Genomic DNA, 21905 nt, shown 5'->3' with positions numbered 1-21905 from the left:
ATTACCTTGAAAACTTTCTTGCCAGTACTACAATACCTCTGTCTCATTGTTTGACTGCATAGTATTCCATTTTCTCTTACACTCTGTTGTTTACTTGTTAGTCTTACTTTGTATTCCTTGTCTATGTGGTACAGTGAGTGGTACAGTGACAAGTTTTGCTGACAGAGAAGAAAAATTCCTTTGTGTATCAGGTCAAGCCCCCAAACTGTAGTCAAAGAATAACAAGAGATGTGCTGCACCTAAGGGACAAAGCGTAGACAATTACTGACCTGGTCACCACAGCTGTAATTCCAGTTTCTGTCACAAGCCTGGACAATCACTTAGGCGATGTGGATTGATAAAATGATTTCTAAGATCCCTTTCAGCAATAAAGTTCTAAGATTTGGAATTCCTGAGACATTGCAGCTAACACATACTGTTTAATATGTTATATATTAAAAATATCTCATTTGGTCTCAATCAGGTCAGCAAAAAAGATAAATGCAAAATTAAGACTCTAACATTAAAAAATATGACCAAGGAAATCATTTTAAAATTTCCCTAAGGGTTCACTTCTAGTTTTGTAGGCATTATAATTTAATACTGCCACAAGAGCCACCCCAAATCTCAAAGCTAGCACCAGCCATCACTGTCCCTGCCCTGGAATTATCTCTGTAATTTTGTAGCAACCGTATAAAGTACAAGTTTAAAGATGAGGAAAATAAGCTAGAGAAAGATTTAACTTGCCTAAGGTCATGCAGTGTGCTTCCCAAATAAACAATTAAAATGAATATTCATTGGGAAGATTATAATCTGTTTTACTTCCAAGTTTTCTACATGACTCTGGATATATACTTTGCACTGATTCTCTTTGTGTTGTTGTTTTTTTTAAAGAGGCAAAATCCAGGAGGTTTATTAAAGAGCTGAGCATAAATACTGTTCAAACTAACAGAGGTTGTTTTTTTTTTTTTCTTCCCAAAGGAAAAGGAATCATTAAAGAATTTCTTTGCTTAATCTAAGAACTAAAGATAATTAAAAAAAAAAAAACTAGTAATTAAATCAGGCTAATGTGACAATTGCTTTTATAACAGACCGTCTTTTTACTTTTGTTGACCTGAGTAACTTCAATATCTCTTCCCAAAGGCACCTAGGGAGTTCAGAATGATTTTTTATATACTTTTCCGTTATTTATCGTAATGTTTTTTATACCTGAAATTAATCAAACTCCAAACACAGGATATGAACAGACGAATTACTTTAACAGAAAATTATTTTGTCCATAATTAAAACGCACCAACTTGATGCACTCAGATTGCTTTAGATGAACACATTTGTGTTCAGTAAATATATCTGGTCTTTCTTCAATGAAATTGCAATATAATTACAAAGAATGGCACAGATCCACATACAATGGCTCATTGTCTTCAATGATGACAACATTATTGGGATCTCTCCTGTATTTGTTCTTAAAAAAAGAATTTTTCTCTTTAAAAAGAGGTGGAAAATCATTTAGTGGGGAAAACTAATTGGGCTGAGATTTAGCTGAAAGTATAAATTAAAACAGATTTGAACATTTTCTGACGTTGAATAACTGAAAAAAGGGGCAGATCTGACTTATATTGGGTGCCAAAAAACCCCAGGATCAGATTAAACTTTTTGGACAAATCACAAAACCAATAATCCAAATTACTATCATTTAATCCAGTTTTTCTCAATCCTGATTATACATCAAAACAACCTATGAGGTCTACCAGATACAGATACTATACCAAACCCTAAACATACCGAATAAAGTCTACAAAGTTGGTGCCTAGACAACTGTATGTTTTAAAAAGCTCAAAGGAAAAATGTAGTAGACATCGTTGGTTGCTCATCTTCTTTTCCTAACCTGAATCCTAATTTTAAAAATTATCCATGCTGTCCGCATGTATACCTCATGTACCTCAGAGGAAGAGGATTCTACTTATAAGCTCCAGGAGACCCAGTTGTTCTAAGGGTTATTCCATACCGTTTCCCAGTGACTGGCTCAGCGGTAGACAGGTCTAAGCCACTTTAGATCAATGAGACCCTGGGAAAGCTTTTGCATATTAAGAGAAGGCCCTTGGAATCCAGCCTGACTTCTCCACTGCATGTAAATGAAGAAGCACATGGCTCCAACTGCCATTGGCAATCATCCCGTGACCACGAGGGTAGCCAGCCTTAGGATGATGCCAATGCTGCATTTGAAAATGGGAGAAAAACCTAGAGGTTCTTGGTGACACTACTGAATCACTGGATCAGAAATACTGAAGCTCGTTTATCGGTTGACTTCATGTATAATGATTCAGTATATTTTATTAAGTCATTTTATTTTTTTAAGTTTGAGAGGGAGACCGCACACATACAGGGGAGAAGAACAGAGAGAGCACAAGCGGGGGAGAAGAACAGAGAGGGACAGAGCATTCCAAGCAGGCTCGCCACTGTCAGCATGGAGCCTGATACAGGGCTCGATCCCACAAACAGATCATGACCTGAGCCACTTAACTGATTGAGCCAACCAATGTATTTTATTAAGTCATTTTAAGTTGGATTTTTAATTATTTGCATCTGAAAGCTAGAGTGGTCCCACCCAGTACAACATTCTTTCAACCTACTGTATTAAATAGAAACCATATAAATACAAATTCATATTTAATCTATAAGTCTGAGATTGATTTATCTTTCCTATTTTAACAAAGAATCAATCTTTAAAAAATATTTTATGTTATACTTTTCTAATATTTGAGTTGAACTGTATTGCAAAGTTTATATTCATTGCATTCACTTCATTATTTACTCAAAGTTTTTACTATAGGCTTTATCTTGAATGTGTAAGACCATTCGCCGTGCATAGAAGTCCCTGTATTCCTCTGGTAATTCAGACAGTGTTTTTAAAGCTCTGTCCAGAATCTGTGCAGCTCTTGATGCTGCCGTAGGGTCTTTGTTTCCATAGGTATCCGTTTTATCATAGCATTCAGACGGAAGGTGCTTCCAAAAAACATTCACTCCCACTCCAAACTCTTCAGAGATTACGTTATGGAACCATAAAGCTAGAGAAAGTTAAAAAAAAAAACAAAAAACAACCAAGTTAAAAATAAAACCTAGAGTAAAAAAAAAAACAAAAAAAAAAAAACACCAAAATGTCAGTGAAATATCACAAATTGCATATAGCCAATGTAAGAAATTCTTGTAACTAGATGCCTTCGTTAGCACACTCCCAGCTTTTAACAGAATCATTTTAACTTTTATGAACTGCCAACCAATTTAAAGTGTCAATAACACAACCCTACGCTTAAAACCTTTGGAAATAGCAATTTTCCCTTTTAACTTGAAAGACATAATAAAGTTGTATTTGTTTTGTAGTTCTGTAATTTGGGGCTATGTTTTGTGTTACTTGTTTACACTTCCTGAGTCCTACAACCACATCAAAAGTGTTTATTTTTTGTACACAGAACATTTCAATTATTTGAGGAGTATCTTTGACCTTTTCTGCCTCAGCACAGTACTTTTGTTCTCAAAGACTTCCTATTCAAGCTGTATATTTGGTTTTCTAACTTGCTTAAATTTGCATTCATTGTAGCCTCCTTAGTTTCATATTTCTAATTAAATTAATTATAATTTTCTTATATTTCTTTCAGCTCCTTTACAATATATAAAACTAAAGCACATATCTGGTGGTGGAGATGATGAGTAAACTTTGTCAAATGATATAGCTAATTAATTTTTCACTTCCTCTAGAACATTTCTTTGTTTTCCATTGAGTCTAAACATTTTCAAACTTACAGGTGCTATAGGAATATGAAAGCAACATCACAATATAATAAAGATGAAATACTAGTCACATCAAAAAATGTTTAATCTTGTGAATGGGAGAAAGTAAGATTTACAAGATGCTAAATTTTACAAACAAACTCATTCTAAGAGTGCTCTAGGAAAAACAAAGCTTAAAATATTTTGATTTGCAAAACTAGTTTCAAACATGGATTTAATCTTAATTATTCTTTAAGAATCTTTTTGCCTTATTCAGTATAACAGGGAAAAAAAGCTAACCATTCTGTTAAATTTGAATGCAAAGATGGGGGTTTTGCTTTTATTTCAAAATATATGCAAATGTTCAGTATTTCTGGCTTTTTTTTTTTTTAACTTGTATATAGAATAAGGGAAAACTGCATAGCTCCTAACCATTGTCTAAAGATATAAAACCCCAAGATTTAAATAATGGCAATAGATTTAAAGACTAGTATGCTGGTTGTTTACAGAGAACATAAGAATAAATAAGTCAATGTATCAAATCAGTATTATGTTAAGGACATGGTAACAGGCCCCTTGGAGAATACAAAAATTACCAAAACATGGTTACTTATCCTCAAGCAGTGTATAATGTAGCCCCAAATGAAATCATCATATTAAAAAAAATTTTTTTTAATGTTTGAGAGCGAGAGCGAGAGAGAGAGAGAAGGACAGAATATGAGTGGGGGGTGGGCAGAGAGAGGGAGACAGAATCTGAAGCAGGCTCCAGGCTCTGAACTGTCAGCACAGAGCTGGATGCGGGGCTTAAACTCAGGAACTGTGAGATTATGGCCTGAGCTGAAGTTGGACGCTTAACCGACTGAGCCACCCAACTGACTGAGCCACCCAGACACCCCTCATCATATTTTTACTAACACTTTTTTACTTAATTCTGTCCCTGAAAAAGAGGTATTAATGATTAAAAATATATTAAATATGGGAAATAGGACTATATAAACAGAATTTGTTAATGGACTCCTTTAATCTTAATTATGATTTTTTTATCTTCAGGTATTCACTTTTGAATAATAATTACAGATATTAATTACATCACTAACTACAACTAATGCCTATTTATTGTACAAAGAAATTAAGCGACACTAATTCAGACCTTAGAATATAATGCACAAAAAAGACATCATAGGTGTTAAGATTATAATAATTTGATACTTAATAAAATTTCTAATCTCCTTTGGCTTTGAGAATATATTTACCATTTCTTTGTAAATGCTTAAGTGACATAATTCTAAAATATATAAATATTTTAGAAATGAAGTGATTAAAAAGAACGAATCTTTTCCCAGATAGAAATCTATTGCTTGATATCATTAAATAATTAAGAGTATTATATTAATTAATAATATATTTATAGGTTGCCTTTGAAAAACAAGATTATTAATTTTATAAGAATTTGCTTAAGCATACTTTAAACACACATACACAGTTGTATATAAAAATCAACTTGTATAGGACAGAACATATAATAAATATACTTTTGTACTAAAAAAAATATCATATAATGGATGAGTGACAGAGTACAGAGTTTATAAACAGCAAATTAATGAGGTCTAGAAATCTTACCAGGAATGAATAATACATCTCCAGCTTTAAGGGAACATTCATACCTTCTAGCTTTGCAAAACAGTGGATATTTAGCTAAGTCTGGATTATCTATATTCAGTACTTCCGATTTAGTACCTGAAAAGTTGCAAAAAAGGATAATAAAGATTAAGCAAAGTTAGCATTTCTTAAAAGGTAATCGCAAATATAAACTTGAAAGTGTATTCTTTTCTGTACAATTATTTATTTTATCCACACTGTGAGAACAATTACTATTCTGAAACCTAAGCCAGTTTTCAGTGACCCACCCTTTATGACCATGGACATCCATGTAATATAATAAAGAAAATTTGAAAATTTCATTGTTCACACAGCCTATTACCTATATACACATGCACAGTGAACACAAATACATCATAATTAGGAAGAAGCCCTAAGATATTTTTCTATGAAAATAGAATTCTTAAAAAGAGAAACTGAATAGACCAGACCACCTTAGAAATATAAACTTAAAAAAAAGTACCTGATAAATATAGATACTGGGCATCTCGAGGACTGAATAGTACAACACGTTTTTTTCCTGTCACTTGTATCAAGAAGTTATCCATTACCTGAAGGCCAATAAGAACTTATGGATAAGCAATATCTAAAATTCAAATAAATAGAACCAGTGGTATTCCAAACAGTTAAATGTAAACCCTATCCTTTAGTAAGACTTGCCTCACATTATCTAAAACTCTTACAGTAATATTCTAATCTAACAAAGAAAACATTTGTATTCTAAATACAACTGTCCCTTTATTAGAGGTATTCCAGCAGCATTGCCTTAAAATGGTAAGGACTGGCAAGCCATTAGGAAATCTGAGGACTATTTGCCCTTGCCCCAGTATTCTGACAGAGAAGGTAGTTACATCTATTTGAGGCTCCCCTTGGTTAGTACTTATTTTACTTGTCAGGGGATGCTGTGCAATGAACATTGGACAACAGATTGAAAAGCACTTAGAAAAATTAGGTGCTGGAAAAACACAAAGTATTGCTGTAATCAACCACTACTAAACTCTTATATAGCCAACCATAATTTAGTTACGGCATCCTGATTTCCAAATTATTTCTACCAGACTATAACTTGGCAAATGTTCTTTATGTACTTACTAATGGAGTAATCTTGATTTCTGCCTATGCAAGGATATACTTTGTTGGTACACATTGTGGAAAATGTTAAAAGGTGGAGATACATAATTCTTAGCCAAGGAATTAAAATATATACTAAGCAAGATATATTCATAATTATTTACATTTTGCTTCTACCTAAGCATTTCTCCTTTCACTAACCCTTTTCTTATGTAAACCTTAACTATATAACAAGCACTCCTTTGACTTATTTTTAATTTAAGAAAAGATTTATCAAATTTCATTATAAATCCAGATAAAAGTGATACTAGTTAAAATTTAAAATAGTCACATAATACAATTAAAAATATATTTCAGTTACCATATCATTTTCTCACCATATCATTTATGTAAAACATTTAAAAACTAAGCTAAGAATTTGTCTACCTCATTTAATTAGAGTTATTATGTTACAATCCTCCCAAGAGATCCTCAGCTGAATTATAATACATTTATTATAGCTTGATTTAGAACTTGATTTAGAACAATATAGCTTGATTTAGAACTTAAAAAAATTTATTTTATCCTTATTTATTTTTAAAGTTTATTTATTCTGAGAGAGAAAGAGAGAAAGTGGACACATGAGTGAGAGCAGAGGGAGGGACAGAGAGAGAGGAGAGAGAATTCCAAGTAGGCTCTGCAGTGCCAGCGCAGAGCCCAACATGGGGCCAGAACCCACGAACCACGAGATCATGACCTGAGCCGAAACCAAGAGTCGGACGCTGAACAACTGAGCCACCAAGGCACCCCCAAAATTATTTTATGTTTAGAAACTTATTAGGTATTGCTTTAGCTTCCTAAATTTCTCCACCCAACAACAAACCATACACAATCCTACACATTTAACGTGTAGGATTAATGTGTTTAAAATATTTATATGCATATATTTAAGCAAGTAAAATTATAATACCATGATATGATCAGGGACAATATTCTATACATCTTGCTGCTCAACCAATACAGTTGACATTTCACATTCTCAAGGGATATATAATCTAAGATCTTCAGATATCCCCAAATTCTTACAACTGGAAATGGCTCTCCACAAACTTCTGCCTTTCTCTTGAAAAATAGTTCCACCTAGTCACATGTGTCATCTTCACATCCTCATATCATAACCTTATGACTTTTGCCATTTGTGCAACTTTCCCCCCTCATCTGGTGGCCATTTTTCACAAAAAAAAAAAAAAAAAAAAAAAAAAAAAGCTGCACAAAACTTACATACACACAATGTAACAAGACCACAGAGAAATGCAAATATGAGAAACTAGGCACCAACTTGCAGAGCACCTGTTTTCAAAGCTCATGTTTCAGCAAATTATATCTCCAAGATCTTTAGGGTAGTCTACAGAACGTTAAAACTGTAAATGTTATATCTATAAGTGCGAAAGATTGACTATAGCTTCAGATTTCTCATTTACGTAGCATACATCATAGTGGGTCCAAAGTTGTAATCCTGGTGAGCTAATTCGAAAAACACTGGAAAAGAACTGCTCCTCTTTGAAAAAATTTGGAAACTTAATATCTCCTTCCAGTAAAGGAAACTGCTTTCTGATATCTGCAACATCCTGCATTGAGAGAAACATGGTAAAAAATTTTAATAATAAATGCAATATTGGTGTAATGCTTGTTTTACTTCAGTCTGCCATCAGAGCCCAAGATATCAAGGAGGAATGGGGCAAAAGTCTGTTCATTGCTTTAAAATACTAGTAGGTGACCACAGCCAACACATACTCTTTCAAATGAAGTAATAACAGACTGTGTAACAAGACTGCAGATTCAACAATATCAGTACTGTTAAGCTTTATATGCTTAATTAATAGAGAGGTTCTTCCTATTTAAACAACAATCATACAATTGCCATCTACTCCAACATTAAGTATTTAAAATCTATGAGTCAACAATTTGAACATTATCAACTATGTAAAACCTGTGGGCTTTACTAAGGGAGGAAACTAAAAGAAAGTAAAGAATGAAATGGGAAATAAAAGGAAAAACCAGAATCTTACTTGATCGTTTTATTTTTTAATTTTTTTAATGTTTATTTTTGAGAGAGAGTGAGCGAGAGCGAGCATAAGCAGGGGAAGGACAGAGAGCGAGGAAGACACAGGATCTGAAGCAGGCTCCAGGCTTCTGAGCTGTCAGCACAGAGCCCGATGTGGGGCTCGAACCCATGAACTATGAGATCATGACTTGAGCTTAAGTTGGATGCTTAACCGATTGAGCCACCCAAGCGCCCCTTACTTGATCATTTTAGGCAGCCATATTAATTTGACTCTGAATACATGTCAAAACTTATATAATGAATTATTCAGAATGTTTATAATTATTTTAGATTATATTTTATTAGTTGAATGGCCATCTGTAAAATATATTGTTGAAAGGATTTCTTAATTATATAGAGATTAGAGTAGATGACTTTAAACACTAAGATACTATGGTCCTGCCTAAGAACTAAGTAACCAACTTTTAATAATTTTATCTTATTCAAGAGCACAAATCATTGAGAAAAGAATGGAAAAAGATGAAACAAGTCATGTGTCAGGCACTAAGTATAAAACTACAGTGCCAATTAAAAAATATATATCCATTTAGGTTTTAAGCATTTGTTTTACATTCAGAATTCTTACCTTTCTAGGGTCTTCCCCAAGTGACCGTAAGTAGTACTTCTCATCCTTAAATATTGCAAAGAAAAATAACATAAATATTCACTTAAAAATACTAGAAAGTAAAGACAGAAGGAAATGAGTCTTAAAATCTAACCCAGTTAAGTTGTTTTCGAAACAGTTCTGTTTTCTTACCCTTTCTACTAATGCTCTCTGGTGGCCATATGAAGAAATAGCTTTATAGGCCGCTTATTAGAAGGACTAGATCCACAAAATGTTATATGAAATAAATTTGAAAGGCAACACATACCTACTATGTCTAAAACACAATGCTTAATTTATTTTTTAATGTTTATTTATTTTTGAGAGAGAGAGATAGAGCACGAGCAGGAAAGGGGCAGAGAGAGAGGGAAACACAGAATCCAAAGCAGGCTCCAGGCTCTGAGCGCTCAGCGCAGAAACCCACACAGGGCTCAAACTCACAGACCACAAGATCATGACCTGAGCCGAAACTGGAAGCTTAACTGATTGAGCCACCCAGGTGTCCCGACAATGCTTAGTTTAGATTTTATGCTCTAAATTACTTAGACTCTTAACAGTTTATAAGACTGAAAAGAATTCTCATTTGTATAACACACATGATCTCAACGTATTGTGGAAGCTAACAACAAACTTCTTCATGTAATGCAAATGTAGAATAGGAGATAAATATAACAATTTATATTTTCAGTAATAAATATTTTAAAAATCCGGAACACTGCATTTTCTCAAGGTAAGCCTTATAACTGATCATATAAATTCTCAAGCCAAATCCTTTAGAGTCAGCTCATGTATGAATTAGAAATACGTCATATCAGAGTAGTAAATTTATGTTGATACTTTAAAAAACTGTCAACTACCCTTCACTGAGTAGCTAGAGTAGAGAAGTGTTTGAATTATAAAACACTACTGTTGCTTGCATTTCCTCTAAAAATTAAAGAACTGAGATACTGGGTCAAGTACAGGGGCAATCCAACTCAGGAATTCTGCCTCTTTTATACCTACACCTTACCATCATAACACAAAATTCAAAATCTACATTATTTATCTTAACAACATATTATAAATCTAGGACCAAAAATTTAACTCAGCTCTCAGATCCAGTGTTTTCAATTTTTTTTTTAACATTTATTAATTTTTGAAAGATAGAGAGAGACAGGGTGTGAATGGGGGAGGAGCAGAGAGAGAGGGAGACACAGAATCCAAAGCAGGCTCCAGGCTTCAAGCTGTCAGTACAGAGCCCGCCGCGGGGCCCAAACTCACGGACCGTGAGATCATAACCTGAGCCGAAGTCGGCCGCCCAACCGACTGAGCCACCCAGGCGCCCCTCAGATCCAGTGTTTTTATGTTTTTAACTAGCGTCATATAATTTCTATAAATTTCTTACTGGGTAAATAGGTTTCAAAGTATGGTTTTCGGAATTCTAAGTTTTCTGTCCGTTCTAATATTTCAGGATTGAAAAAAATAAATTCAGCCTTTCAAGGTCACGCTCTTGTCGGGGTAGCCCCAACCACTGACTGAGCAAGATGGAAAAGGACTAGATAGACACTGTCACCCACCCACACAGGACTCCTCTAACAGGCAGTCTTTGCTGAGGAGTTCCACCTTGAGCTGGCAGAGATGCTGTCTTCCCCCACCTAACCCTTCCCTTTCTTTTCAGAAGTATTACTCCCCAATAAACTTTTTTGCACTCCTAAGCCCATCTGTGCACCTGCTTCCTGGAGGACTGAGTTGATAGTCTATATTCATCTTACACCTAAAAATTATGGATTTATGTCTAAAAATTATGGAAAGTTGTAAATAAGATGAATATATACTGTTAGTTCAGGTAAAGCTAATGGATTCAGTTTTAGTAGACAATCTAATCATATCATAGAATCACAGCCCTGCAGAGTATGGAGGGATCCTGGTGATAATCTAGTGTAACCACTACCTGCTGAAACAACTGTGAACAGGCAGCACCCATCACAACCAAACTGGCCACCAGCCCAGCTGGCTCAAATGCAGACAACAGCTTTATTCAAAACTTAACAAGCAGTTTATTTTTAAAATGTGCTTTAGAGATAACAGTGAATTTGTTAAAAATGTATTTCTATATAAGCCGCAATGTCTTATCTCAAGATATTTAAATTGAATTATTTAAAACTGGATTATAATGTAAATAAGTAGAATTCTTCTGCATTTAATCCTGAACAAATGTTACAGCAAATACAACAGCAATCACATTGATAATAACTAACAATAATAAAATATAGAAACAGTCTAACAGTCAATAAGATACGAAAATAAAGTTCTCTTTTAGCATTTGGACTTTGCATATCAGACCAAAGCATTTTTCTTAAAGCATTTTTTTTTTTTTAGTTTGTTTATTTTGAGAGAGAGAGCATGAGTGGGTGAGGGGCAGAGACGGGGAGAGAGATTCCCAAGCAGGCTCCACACTGTCAGCATGGAGCCTGATGTGGGGCTTGAACTCACAAACCGTGAGATCATAACCTGAGCTGAAGTCAGACACTTAACTGACTGAGCCACCTAGGTGCCCACACACCAAAGCATCTTCTAAGAAAGTATTATTAATAGCTAACATTTAGTGAGTAGTTTCTATATGTCAGGCATTGATTTTATTTAGTTAACTATCACAAAAACTTTATCAAATAGGTACTATTATTGTTCCTGTTTTATAGATGTATATCAAAGCACAGAAAAATAACATGGCCAAGGTTTGAGATCTAATAAATAGCAAAACTAGATCTATGGCATATACAACCAAACCTTAAAAACAGCTATCAGAGAAGGCGACAACTCTGGTATATCTAATGTTCTTGTACAAGAAAATCCACCTAGTATACAGATATTAATGCTTTCTAAAGAAAATAATGTTCAAAGCAGTTACCTCTGAAATAAAGAATTCTTCATGCTTTTCTTCAGCTGCCCTTTGAACCAACTTATCAAAAGGTAAAGTTCTGAAATAAACACAAAAGAAGCCTTAGACTTAATAAATCAAAAGGTAAAGTTCTGAAATAAACAAAAAAGTAGCCTTAGACTTAATAATAAATCAACCAGTAATATTCTATAGGTATATATATAGGTTTGTTGGAGTTGTATGATCTTCTGTTTTACAGTATCCATAATTTTTATTATATCTATTATGTGCAATTTTTCAAAATTCATTTAACAGTGTGCTTATTTGACCTAGATTGTCTAAAATTTTGATTTCAAACATTAAAGGTTTTTAAATCTATGGTGCAAATGAATCATTCTAATGTCAATATCCTCCTATTCCAAGTTACTGTTAGCAAAATGTTTCTGTGGTATCTGGTTATCTCTCCATATACACAAACTTTCAAACTTGCTACTTATTTTCAAGTGTCATGGCAAAACAAGTCTTGTGACTGACAAATGGAACAAACTCCTAGTGCTACTTTGGAAGAGATAGTAAGCGAATGGTCCAGTGAAGATCAAGTCCTTCCCTCTCTCACTGATCTTCCTGCCTTTAGGCACTACCACAGAAAACAGAGGCCCATAACACTGCTCTCAGTCTCCTTCACTACTATGTCATTTAAAAAAAAAATTTTTTTTAGTGTTTATTTATTTTTGAGAGGGAGAGAGAGACAGAGCATGAATGGTGGAGGGGCAGAGAGAGAGAGAGAGAGAGAGAGAGAGAGAGAAAATCCAAAGCAGGCTCCAGGCTCCAGGCTCCGAGCTGTCAGTACAGAGCCCAACGCGGGGCTTGAACCCATGATCCATGAGATCACGACCTAAGCCAAAGTCAGATGCTCAACTGACTGAGCCACCCAGGCGCCCCACCACCACTCTGTCATTTTAAAGATCCTGAGGTGGGGCGCCTGGGTGGCTCAGTCAGTTGAGCATCTGACTTCAGCTTAGGTCATGATTTCATAGCTTGTGAGTTCGAGCCCATGTCGGGCTCTGTGCTGACAGCTCAGAGCCTGCAGCCTGTTTCAGATTCTGTGCCTCCCTCTCTCTCTGCCCCAACCCATTTGCATTCTGTGTCTGTCTCCCTCAAAAATAAATAAACATTAAAAAAAATTTTTTAAGATCCTGAGGAATACCTCAAGAAGAATTCAGTGAAGTGACCAAATTTTATTCTTCTTCAATATTTCTGTTTAAATGGCTATCTCCTTCCACCCTTATTAACAGAGATGAACATCACAGAAGCAGTTTGTTTCCTTTTGTCTTACTCTTGAGCCTGGAAGGCTACCATTTCTCTGGGTCCCATCCTATCTATTCAACATTCTAGAATCAAAAGTACTGACCCCCACATGAAGATGACAACAGTAACATCAAGAAAATGAAGTCTTCAAAAGCATCTGGGTCAAAAGCCTCTCCTCCACCCCTCCACTGCACTCCAACCTCCAAAAGTCCAATTAAGAGTTGTAATCTTTTCATTCTTCCTACCTAATATCTTCCCACTTAAATGTGTACTGAGGAGGTGGGGACAAAGGGTTAGCAAAAACCCTTTCTCCTTCTCTATAAGAAGATGACCGTGGGCCTACCTTCTCCTAGCAATGTTTTCATAAAAACTTACTGATTTAAGATAAATGTGGAATGTTAGCTGTGATATCAGGTAACATTGTGTATTGTAAAAATGACCCTTGATTGATAAACTATGTCTGAACTAAAAGGCTGATGAGTGGACTGTAAATATTTGTTAAGAAGCAAAAGATTTGGCTTCCCTGTGTGCAGTGTAACTCTTGTAACTGAGTTTGTCCCTTGGTGGAACCTAGAAGCTAAATTCACGGGGCCATTTCATGTCACTGGTTTCTGTGGATTCTGTGGCTTGACTAAACTAAGGTGTTTCTGTACCCACCTATATAGTCTTGTTCCCTTACAACTAAGCTGTCGCTTGGTGAGCCAAAAAATGCCTACTGTATTGGAATAAAGACTCCCACTGATCCTATACTGCTAGAATGTGGTTTCCCGCCTTGTATCCTTTTGTAAAGCTAAGTGAATCTGATGCCAGATTACGAACTAGTGAGTCCTGTGGCTATGAATGTCAGTCTGAACTTGAGGACATTGCTGATAATTATGTACAAGAGTGAGCACTGCCAAGAAAGAAGAAAGGAGTCTGCCATTTGCTCAGACCAATTTCCTACTACAGTTTCTGGCTAATTATATCAACAAATTTACTTGGAATCCCCCTATGCAATGTTTTCCTCTCTGACCTCATCACATACCCTTATTCCTACTAAAGCATCTTTGAAGAGTTTGGGGAAAATGTAGAAGCTTCTCTGGTCCAGAGCTACCCCTGTCATTGGCACAGTAGCCCAGGCTTATCTTTTTACTAGGAAAACTCAGAAGGGTTTTAAGACCTGCACGAGAACAGGGCAAGGAAGAAAAGCAGAACTTGGGTGCTATCAGCAATCTTTTCCCTCATGTAGTGGTGCCTGTCAGAGCGTCTATGTAAGCAAAGCTGAGACAGGGGGAAATGAGGTATGAATTAGGAAGTTCCTTGGTCTACAGATTTTATCTATCTTATGCATGTTTCAAAAAAAAGGACACCTGCTATTTAAATTCCATTTGTCTGGACTGGTAGACAGACCAGTAAGGGAGATAGTATCAAAGAGGGGTTAGTCTCATGGGCTCTGTGGAGTCAGGCAAATTTGGGTATAGATTTGGTTCATTATTTCAAGGTATATGATCTTGGGTAAGTTATTTAATGTTTTTAAGCCTCTGTTTTCTCAACTGTGTAATCATAAACAACAACAACAAACAACGAAAACTACCTCACAGACAGTTTCCAAACTAAATGACTAATATAATCTAGGATGCTTGGCACAGCACCTCATATATAGTAAGTGCTCAGGAAAGGACAGATGGTAGGGTGAACAACAATGATAATGTACCCATTAGCAGCATGAAAGTAGTTACCAACATTTTAAAAAAGAAAAAGAAATCTTCACTGTCCTGGTCCCCATTTGCAAAGGCTGCTTTGCAAAATCAAGATCAGGATTAATAAAAGTATAAGTAAGAGCAGGATGATGACAGGAATTAGATGACGTGATAGACAGAAGCAGTTAAATAAAGCTTATGTAAGAGTCAGACTTATTTATTTTTTTGAACGCCCAGAAAAATACCAACAATATTCTTTCACCACACAAGACTCTCCTCATACTACCCTGATTCTAGAGGAACAATGAAAGGCACCAAGAAGGAAGAAGTAAAAGCTAAGACTTGGGAATGTATTGCTTTTCAAATATTTAATAAGCAGAAATGCAACCTTAAACTGAAGTGGTAACAATGATACATGTGTGTAGGATTTCTTACTTTCTAGACTCCTTTTGACCTAGATGCCTCCCTTCTTTCCTACTCCCTGGTTGGTAACTGCCAAAAATGACTGCATCTATTTTTTTCTTGCACTAAGAAAATAATCTTGCAACTCTTTAGTAGTTCTAGTGAAAGGCTTGGAGAAAGCTGGGATAAGAACTATTACATAATGTATGTGCTTCAAAACAAGTTTTGAAAAGTTTATGGAACATGACAAAACATCAAAGCAATTCAAGATGAAGTTTCAATGCCCATTTGTTATGGTTTTGGACTCTCTGGAAAATAAACATCATTAATTGCTGGCTTAAAAATGTTCATCATTCCAGCACTTTCTTCCACTTTTCTGGTTTAATAAAAAATGAAAAGTTCTTGCACTTATTAAAACTTATGGCAATTAAATTCAATTCATGGCCTACTAAACACCAAAACTATAATGGTGAATATTCAAAGGCTCAAAAACTAAGAAATACTTTGGCAAGCTGCTATATGAGCTTGGATATTTCTAATGAGAAAGGAATGGCTCTGGACATTAGAAGCTCTGTTTAACTCATCTCTAAACTCTGGAAGGAACAGTGAGAACCACCTTTCTTTAAAAATCAGTCTTTTGTGAACTACATGGTTTTTCAACTGAATTTGCTGGAAACTGCATGTGCACAGAATATAAAAATTTGTGTTTTTTTAAACATTTTTAATGAAACTTATGGGAATAAATAGCATATTAAATCTGTAAGATTATAGCATTTAAAACATTGAAGTTTGGACATTCAGCAGCTTTTAACTATCTTACTTACTTTTAAGACATCTCAAGCATAAAATGATAAACACAAGGGAAATTAAAAGCATCTAAGGTTATTGTGTCAGAAAAGAAAATTATGATTTTTTAAGTTATCCAAGTTGATGAAAACCTATAGCAAACATAGCAACTACCTGACCTATATTTCTGGAGGGAGCAGAAAAAAGAAAACATGGGCTTATGCTTTTCTAACAATGAAGAATTAGAAAATCTTTTAAAAATAAGGGCATTAAAAATCAAGCTAGGTTATGAAGGGAAACTTTAGAATTCATTACTCTAGATAACAATTACTAATGAGGTAGGATCAATTAATTAATGAAGCACTGAATGACTACAGCAGACCCAATTTGGGGGTTAATCTAACTCAAGTTATAGAAATCTGGTTCCTTCTAGAGTTCCAGAAGGTAGCAGGCATATACCCTATTTAAAAAATGGTCTTTGAAAATATCTCTATATAATTATGTAAATTTAGAATTTAAAAATTAGTAAGCTATTCCATGACTGTATCAAACTAGCCAAAAGATGAAATGCAGTATGGTCTTTGTATAATAATACAAAACTATTTTATAAAGGTTTAAAAGCTATTTGTAATCCCAGAGTAAGCCTCAGAAGAAAATACCTATATACAAAGTTCTTACTAATGAAGTCCATCTGGGCAACTGCAGCAACATGAATCTTTACTTCTTTTTTCCCTCCAACTTGGCTCAGGTAATCCACTGTCCATTTGCTTGTACATGCCCCCAAATCGATTCCTTCCAACACTAGAGGTTTTCTCTGTAAGTGGCAAAAACATACAACAAAAAATTAGGGAAAATGAATAATATATGAGGAGTTATATTTGGCAATACAGGGACAAAAACAGTAAGAAATGATTCTTGATCCTAAGGTGCTCAGACTCAGACCTTTTGACAATTCATGCTGTAACTGAAACAGGAAGAGCAACAATGTAATACACTTAGAACAAAATTTAACATTAGGAAAACAAACCAAACAAAACAGCAGTGCCATCACTAGCTAGGAACAACAAATCTGAACATTACTTACAGCATTTTCACAAGTGCTATTTATAACAAAAATATAAATAATTAAAATGTGTACTTTACAGTCAATATTGTTTGTAACTTTTTATTTTGATACTATTTCAAACTTGTGAAAAAGTTGCAAGAACATTACAAAGAACTCCCATATCCTCTTTACTCTGATTCACCAATTGTTAATTTAACATTTTGCCGCATTTACTTCACCATTTGCTCTCATGTTCACTATGTGTATAGAGAGGAACATATTATTAAAAATAAATTAACTTCAAGGTAAGTTGCTGACATCACACTTCTTTATCTCCAAAAACATGAGTATAGTTTCTGAGAACAAAGACGTTTTCTTACATAGCCACAGAATAATTATCAAAATTAGATTTAACACTGATAAAAATACTACTACTTTACAATCCATATCCAATTTGCTAATTGTCCTATTATCTCTTATAGCTTTTTTTTTTTTTTTTTGTCTATTTCTGAAATCCCACATTGCATTTAGTTGCCATGTCTCTTTTAATCTGGAACAGTTCCTCAGCCTTTTTCTTCCATTACCTTGACATTTTTGAAAAGTACAGGCCAATTATTTTGTAGGATGCCCTTCTATTTCAGTTTATCTCATGTTCCTCCGTGATTAGATTCAGGTCATACATTTTTGGAAGAAATGTACCACAGAAGCAATGCTGTGTCCTCCTCAGTGCAACACATCAGGTAGCACATATTTTGCTCTATTATTTGTCATGTTAATTTTGAGCAACTGGTAATTCCTGCCTGAATCAAGTATTACTATGATGAATACAAAAATCATGATTTTTAAAAAATTTCATCATTTTCTACATTAGGTAGCATTCTAATGTCAAAATGAGCTCTAACATCTCCATTTATTTATTTTATTCACTTGGTTTAATCTACTGATTTGATGCTTGAAATATGTCACATTTGGCCAGTAGGATCCAATCAAGCTGGCTCTTGTGAATTTTTACCTGAACACATCCTTTCTTTATAGCAAAAAACCACAATCCAGAATCCTTTTATGCTTTTTCTGTCCCAGCCCTACAGTCATTTCATATTTAGAAACCATGATCTTGGTATTAGGTGTGTTCATTGCTATTGGGGTGTCATTACTTCTAGGCCTTCTCAGTGGACAGAGCTAAGAAATGTGTGAAAGTCTGTATATATTCATTTCTCCTTTTCCCAAAGACACACACATAATCACACATAGCCCACATATGTATATACCTATATCCTTATTTCTCTCTCTCCAAGCATACATATACACTATATACACATATGCACTTAATAGATGTATGTATGAACAAACTAAAATACCACCAACACTGAAACCCCAATACCGAACTTACACAAGGTTCATTTTAAATTTCATTGTTTATATATTTGTAACTCTCTTCTGTTAACAGTGAGAAACCTTGTTGCTATCATCTTCAATGTTTAATCAATTGCATAGTCCCAGAATTCACAATAAATACTTTCGCGATTGCTAAGTCATATCACTGTAAAAAGCAAGTCTATTAACTAGAGTTCAGTATTTGTTTACAGTTCTTTTTGTCTTTAGACTGAAGACATACCAAGTACTGTGCTCAAAAGTGATTTGGGTTACTTATCTCCCTCTCCCTTACTTAAGTTCACTTGTTATTTTTTTAAATTCTACATTAGAGTTTCAGTTTTTTTAATCACTACTCACCATTAATTTTATTATGAGTATTACTTTAGAATGTAAAACATTAATGTGATCCCCAGAGTCAAAACTATGCGAAGAGGTCATCCCATCCATATTCTTCCACTTCCTGCTCACTCATCCCTTATAGATAACCAGTCTCATTTTTGTCTTATCGTTCCTGGTTTTGTTTGTTTGTTTGGCAGAGAACAGAAACACATATACTTCCTTATTTCCCCTTCTTTTTTACAAAAAAAAAAAAAAAAAGTGGCATGTTTTGTGAGGTTTTTTTTTGGTAATTTGATTTTTTTTTAATTTAAAAATATATCCTGGAAATCGCTGCTATCAGTTCAGATTATCTCCCTCATTCTTTTTTACTGCTTTGTACACCATAATGTAAATGAACAATTTAACCAATCACTCTCCTGTGCATAGTATTTTTAGATTATTTGCAATAATCCCCAAAGTAAACTCCTCAAAGAGGGATTGCTGGGTTATAAAGTAAACACACATAGTTTTGTTAGATATGCCAAATTCCTCTCCACAAGGGTTGTACCACTTGGCATAAAGTGTGAGAGTTCCAGTTCCTTCACAGCCTCACCAAGAGTATTATTAAAGCCATAGATAAGAAATGGTGTATCAGTGTAGCTTTAAGTTCTCTTATGAGTAAAGTTGAACATCTTTTCATGTGTAGAGGCTATTTTTTATCTTTTTTTTTTTGGTCAACTGCTCACATTTTATCAGATTTTTGGCCTTTCACACCCCACCCCTTTAATTTTTAGAAGTTCTTTATATACATGGCCTTTTCTGCCCTTTTATGAAACATGTTGCAAATACTTTCTTCCCCAGCTTGTATTTTATGTATTCAAATTTTAATCTGTTACCACACCTGAATTTTCAGTCACAGTTAGACTGTCCACTGACCTAGATTATGGAGGAATTTATCCATGTTTTCTTCTAACACCATGTAGTTTAATTTTTCTACATTTATGTCTCTGATCCATTTAGAGATTTGATTATTCTTGTGTATGATGTCAGATATAAATCTAATTTTATCATTTTTTAAAATGACTAGTTGCCCCCGCATCACTTATTTAAAAGTTCCTTTTCCCCAGTGATTTTTTAAATATTTTTTTAACGTTTTATTTATTTTTGAGACAGGGAGAGACAGAGCATGAACAGGGGAGGGTCAGAGAGAGGGAGACACAGAATCTGAAACAGGCTCCAGGCTCTGAGCTGTCAGCACAGAGCCCGACGCGGGTCTCGAACTCACGGACCGCGAGATCATGACCTGAGCCGAAGTCGGCCGCTTAACGGACTGAGCCACCCAGGCGCCCCTGCCCCAGTGATTTTTAACACATCATGGTCATCACATACTAAATGCCCATATGAATGGAAATTTATTTCTAGATGTACACCTCCAGACTTTCTATTCTGTTTCTCTGGTCTATCTATTCATGCACCTATATCACACTGTTAATTATTAAAACATGTTAATCTGAGGACTATGCCCCCTCATCGATTTTCTTTAGTGTTTCCAAGTAGAAAGGTCTTGTTTCACAGTTTTATTAGTTTCTACTTTATTACATCGTGGCCAGGGTATTGTTTGCAATATTCCACTTTAGGAAACTTAAGTATGTCCACTTTGTGACATATTATATGTATCTTGTCTGTAAAGATTACGTTACAAAATACTCTTTGCCATGCATCTTAGAAAGCATTTTCACATACATTGTTTCTCCACAATCGTGCCCTACAAGCATCTTATGCGAGCACATCCTGAGGTGGGAGTAGGGAGGGCAACAACAACCCATCCAGCACTAGACCCACAAATAAATGAAGGCTTAGATCTTCGCTCTAGATTGCTAACTCCTAAAAGCAAACAAACAAACAAACAAGCAAACAAGCAAAAAACTTCGTTCCTGACTTTTTTCATACTGAGAACTGTAGGTCTGTGACCACCCTTCTAAATATCAAGTAAAATTGCTGAGGGAGAGTTTTACCATAAGCATACTAACTGTAAGCTTGTGGATTATATTTTTTCTTTTAAGTACCTGCTGGACTCTTTAGTCTGTTCTGAAGCCTGGATTCCCTTACAAAGCACCGCGAGTCAAAACACTTCTCTTTAATATTATCCTCTTGAGTATTCTCTTAAGGAACTGAGGTTCGAATTACACATATAAGAGGTTCCAACGTCTGAACTGGAATTCAGGTTAGTTAGAACCCAAGACCAGGGGAAGTCAGTTTCCCGAGGGATTCCCATTGCTTTCCCTTTTGGCTCGATGCAGTGAAAAATTGCTCTTCTGAACCCAGTCAGTGGAGTAGACTAACACGCGCCTTTCACGCAACCAGTGGGGCGACGAAACCTCTAAACTTTAAGAAACCCAACGCAACTCCCTTCGTTGCCATGGTAACGGAGGAAGACAAAATAATAGAGTCCTTCCAGAGCCACCCTTCGCAGCGAGCAGCGCTTATTAGGCAAGCTATTTCTCGCACTCCTGGCTCCGCTGTCACCCTGCTCCCCGAAAACGTGGCGCTGTTCTCCCTGGAAAACTTGACAGATGATCCATTCGACATTCCCCATGTGCTCTCTCGACCCTGGCCACAGAGCCAACAAGCCATCTTCAGCCGCCTGCCGCCTCCTCCCCATACCCTGGGTCTCCAGAAACCAGTTCGGAGCCGCCCGAGTGGCAGGGACAGGTATTCCCTGGCTCCCTGCGGTTCGGCCTGCCCGAAGGCCTCACCTGCGGGTAGAGCTGCTGCGTGAACTGTTCCTGCGAAACGCCCTCCAGCCGGGCTACCGGGATGCTTTGCCAGGCCATGGTCGCTCACGCTTGTCCCGCTCGAGTCCCAGGAACCCCGGCCCGAAACGTCCGTCAGCGCTCCATCCGCCCGGAAACGCGACCCGGAGAGAAAAGGTCCGCGGGGCCGCTCGACTCGCTAGAGCGGCTGGTCGGAGA

At 35.7% G+C, this 21905-nt stretch overlaps 1 protein-coding gene across 2 annotated transcripts; it reads right to left on the bottom strand.

Moving 5' to 3' along the window:
• Window positions 1-470: 470 nt before the first annotated feature.
• TYW5 (tRNA-yW synthesizing protein 5) lies at window positions 471-21905 on the bottom strand. Of its 2 annotated transcripts, XM_047872564.1 has the most exons (8): window positions 21690-21903; window positions 16856-17010; window positions 12052-12121; window positions 9147-9191; window positions 7947-8084; window positions 5870-5957; window positions 5368-5484; window positions 471-3047 (listed from the first exon to the last, which is right to left on the bottom strand). In XM_047872564.1, the coding sequence occupies exons 1-8, from the start codon at window positions 21765-21767 to the stop codon at window positions 2791-2793; spliced, it is 948 nt and encodes a 315-aa protein (XP_047728520.1). In that variant the 5' UTR covers window positions 21768-21903; the 3' UTR covers window positions 471-2790. The 2 variants fall into 2 exon arrangements, with proteins under 2 accessions (XP_047728520.1, XP_047728521.1); XM_047872565.1 differs by lacking the exon at window positions 7947-8084 and having other exon boundaries at window positions 21690-21905.

The sequence above is a fragment of the Prionailurus viverrinus genome, chromosome C1, assembly GCF_022837055.1.
Source record: "Prionailurus viverrinus isolate Anna chromosome C1, UM_Priviv_1.0, whole genome shotgun sequence".
Taxonomy (NCBI): domain Eukaryota; kingdom Metazoa; phylum Chordata; class Mammalia; order Carnivora; family Felidae; genus Prionailurus; species Prionailurus viverrinus.
The sequence above is the reverse complement of the archived record's forward strand: the minus strand, read 5'-3'. Positions and strand labels throughout refer to the sequence as shown.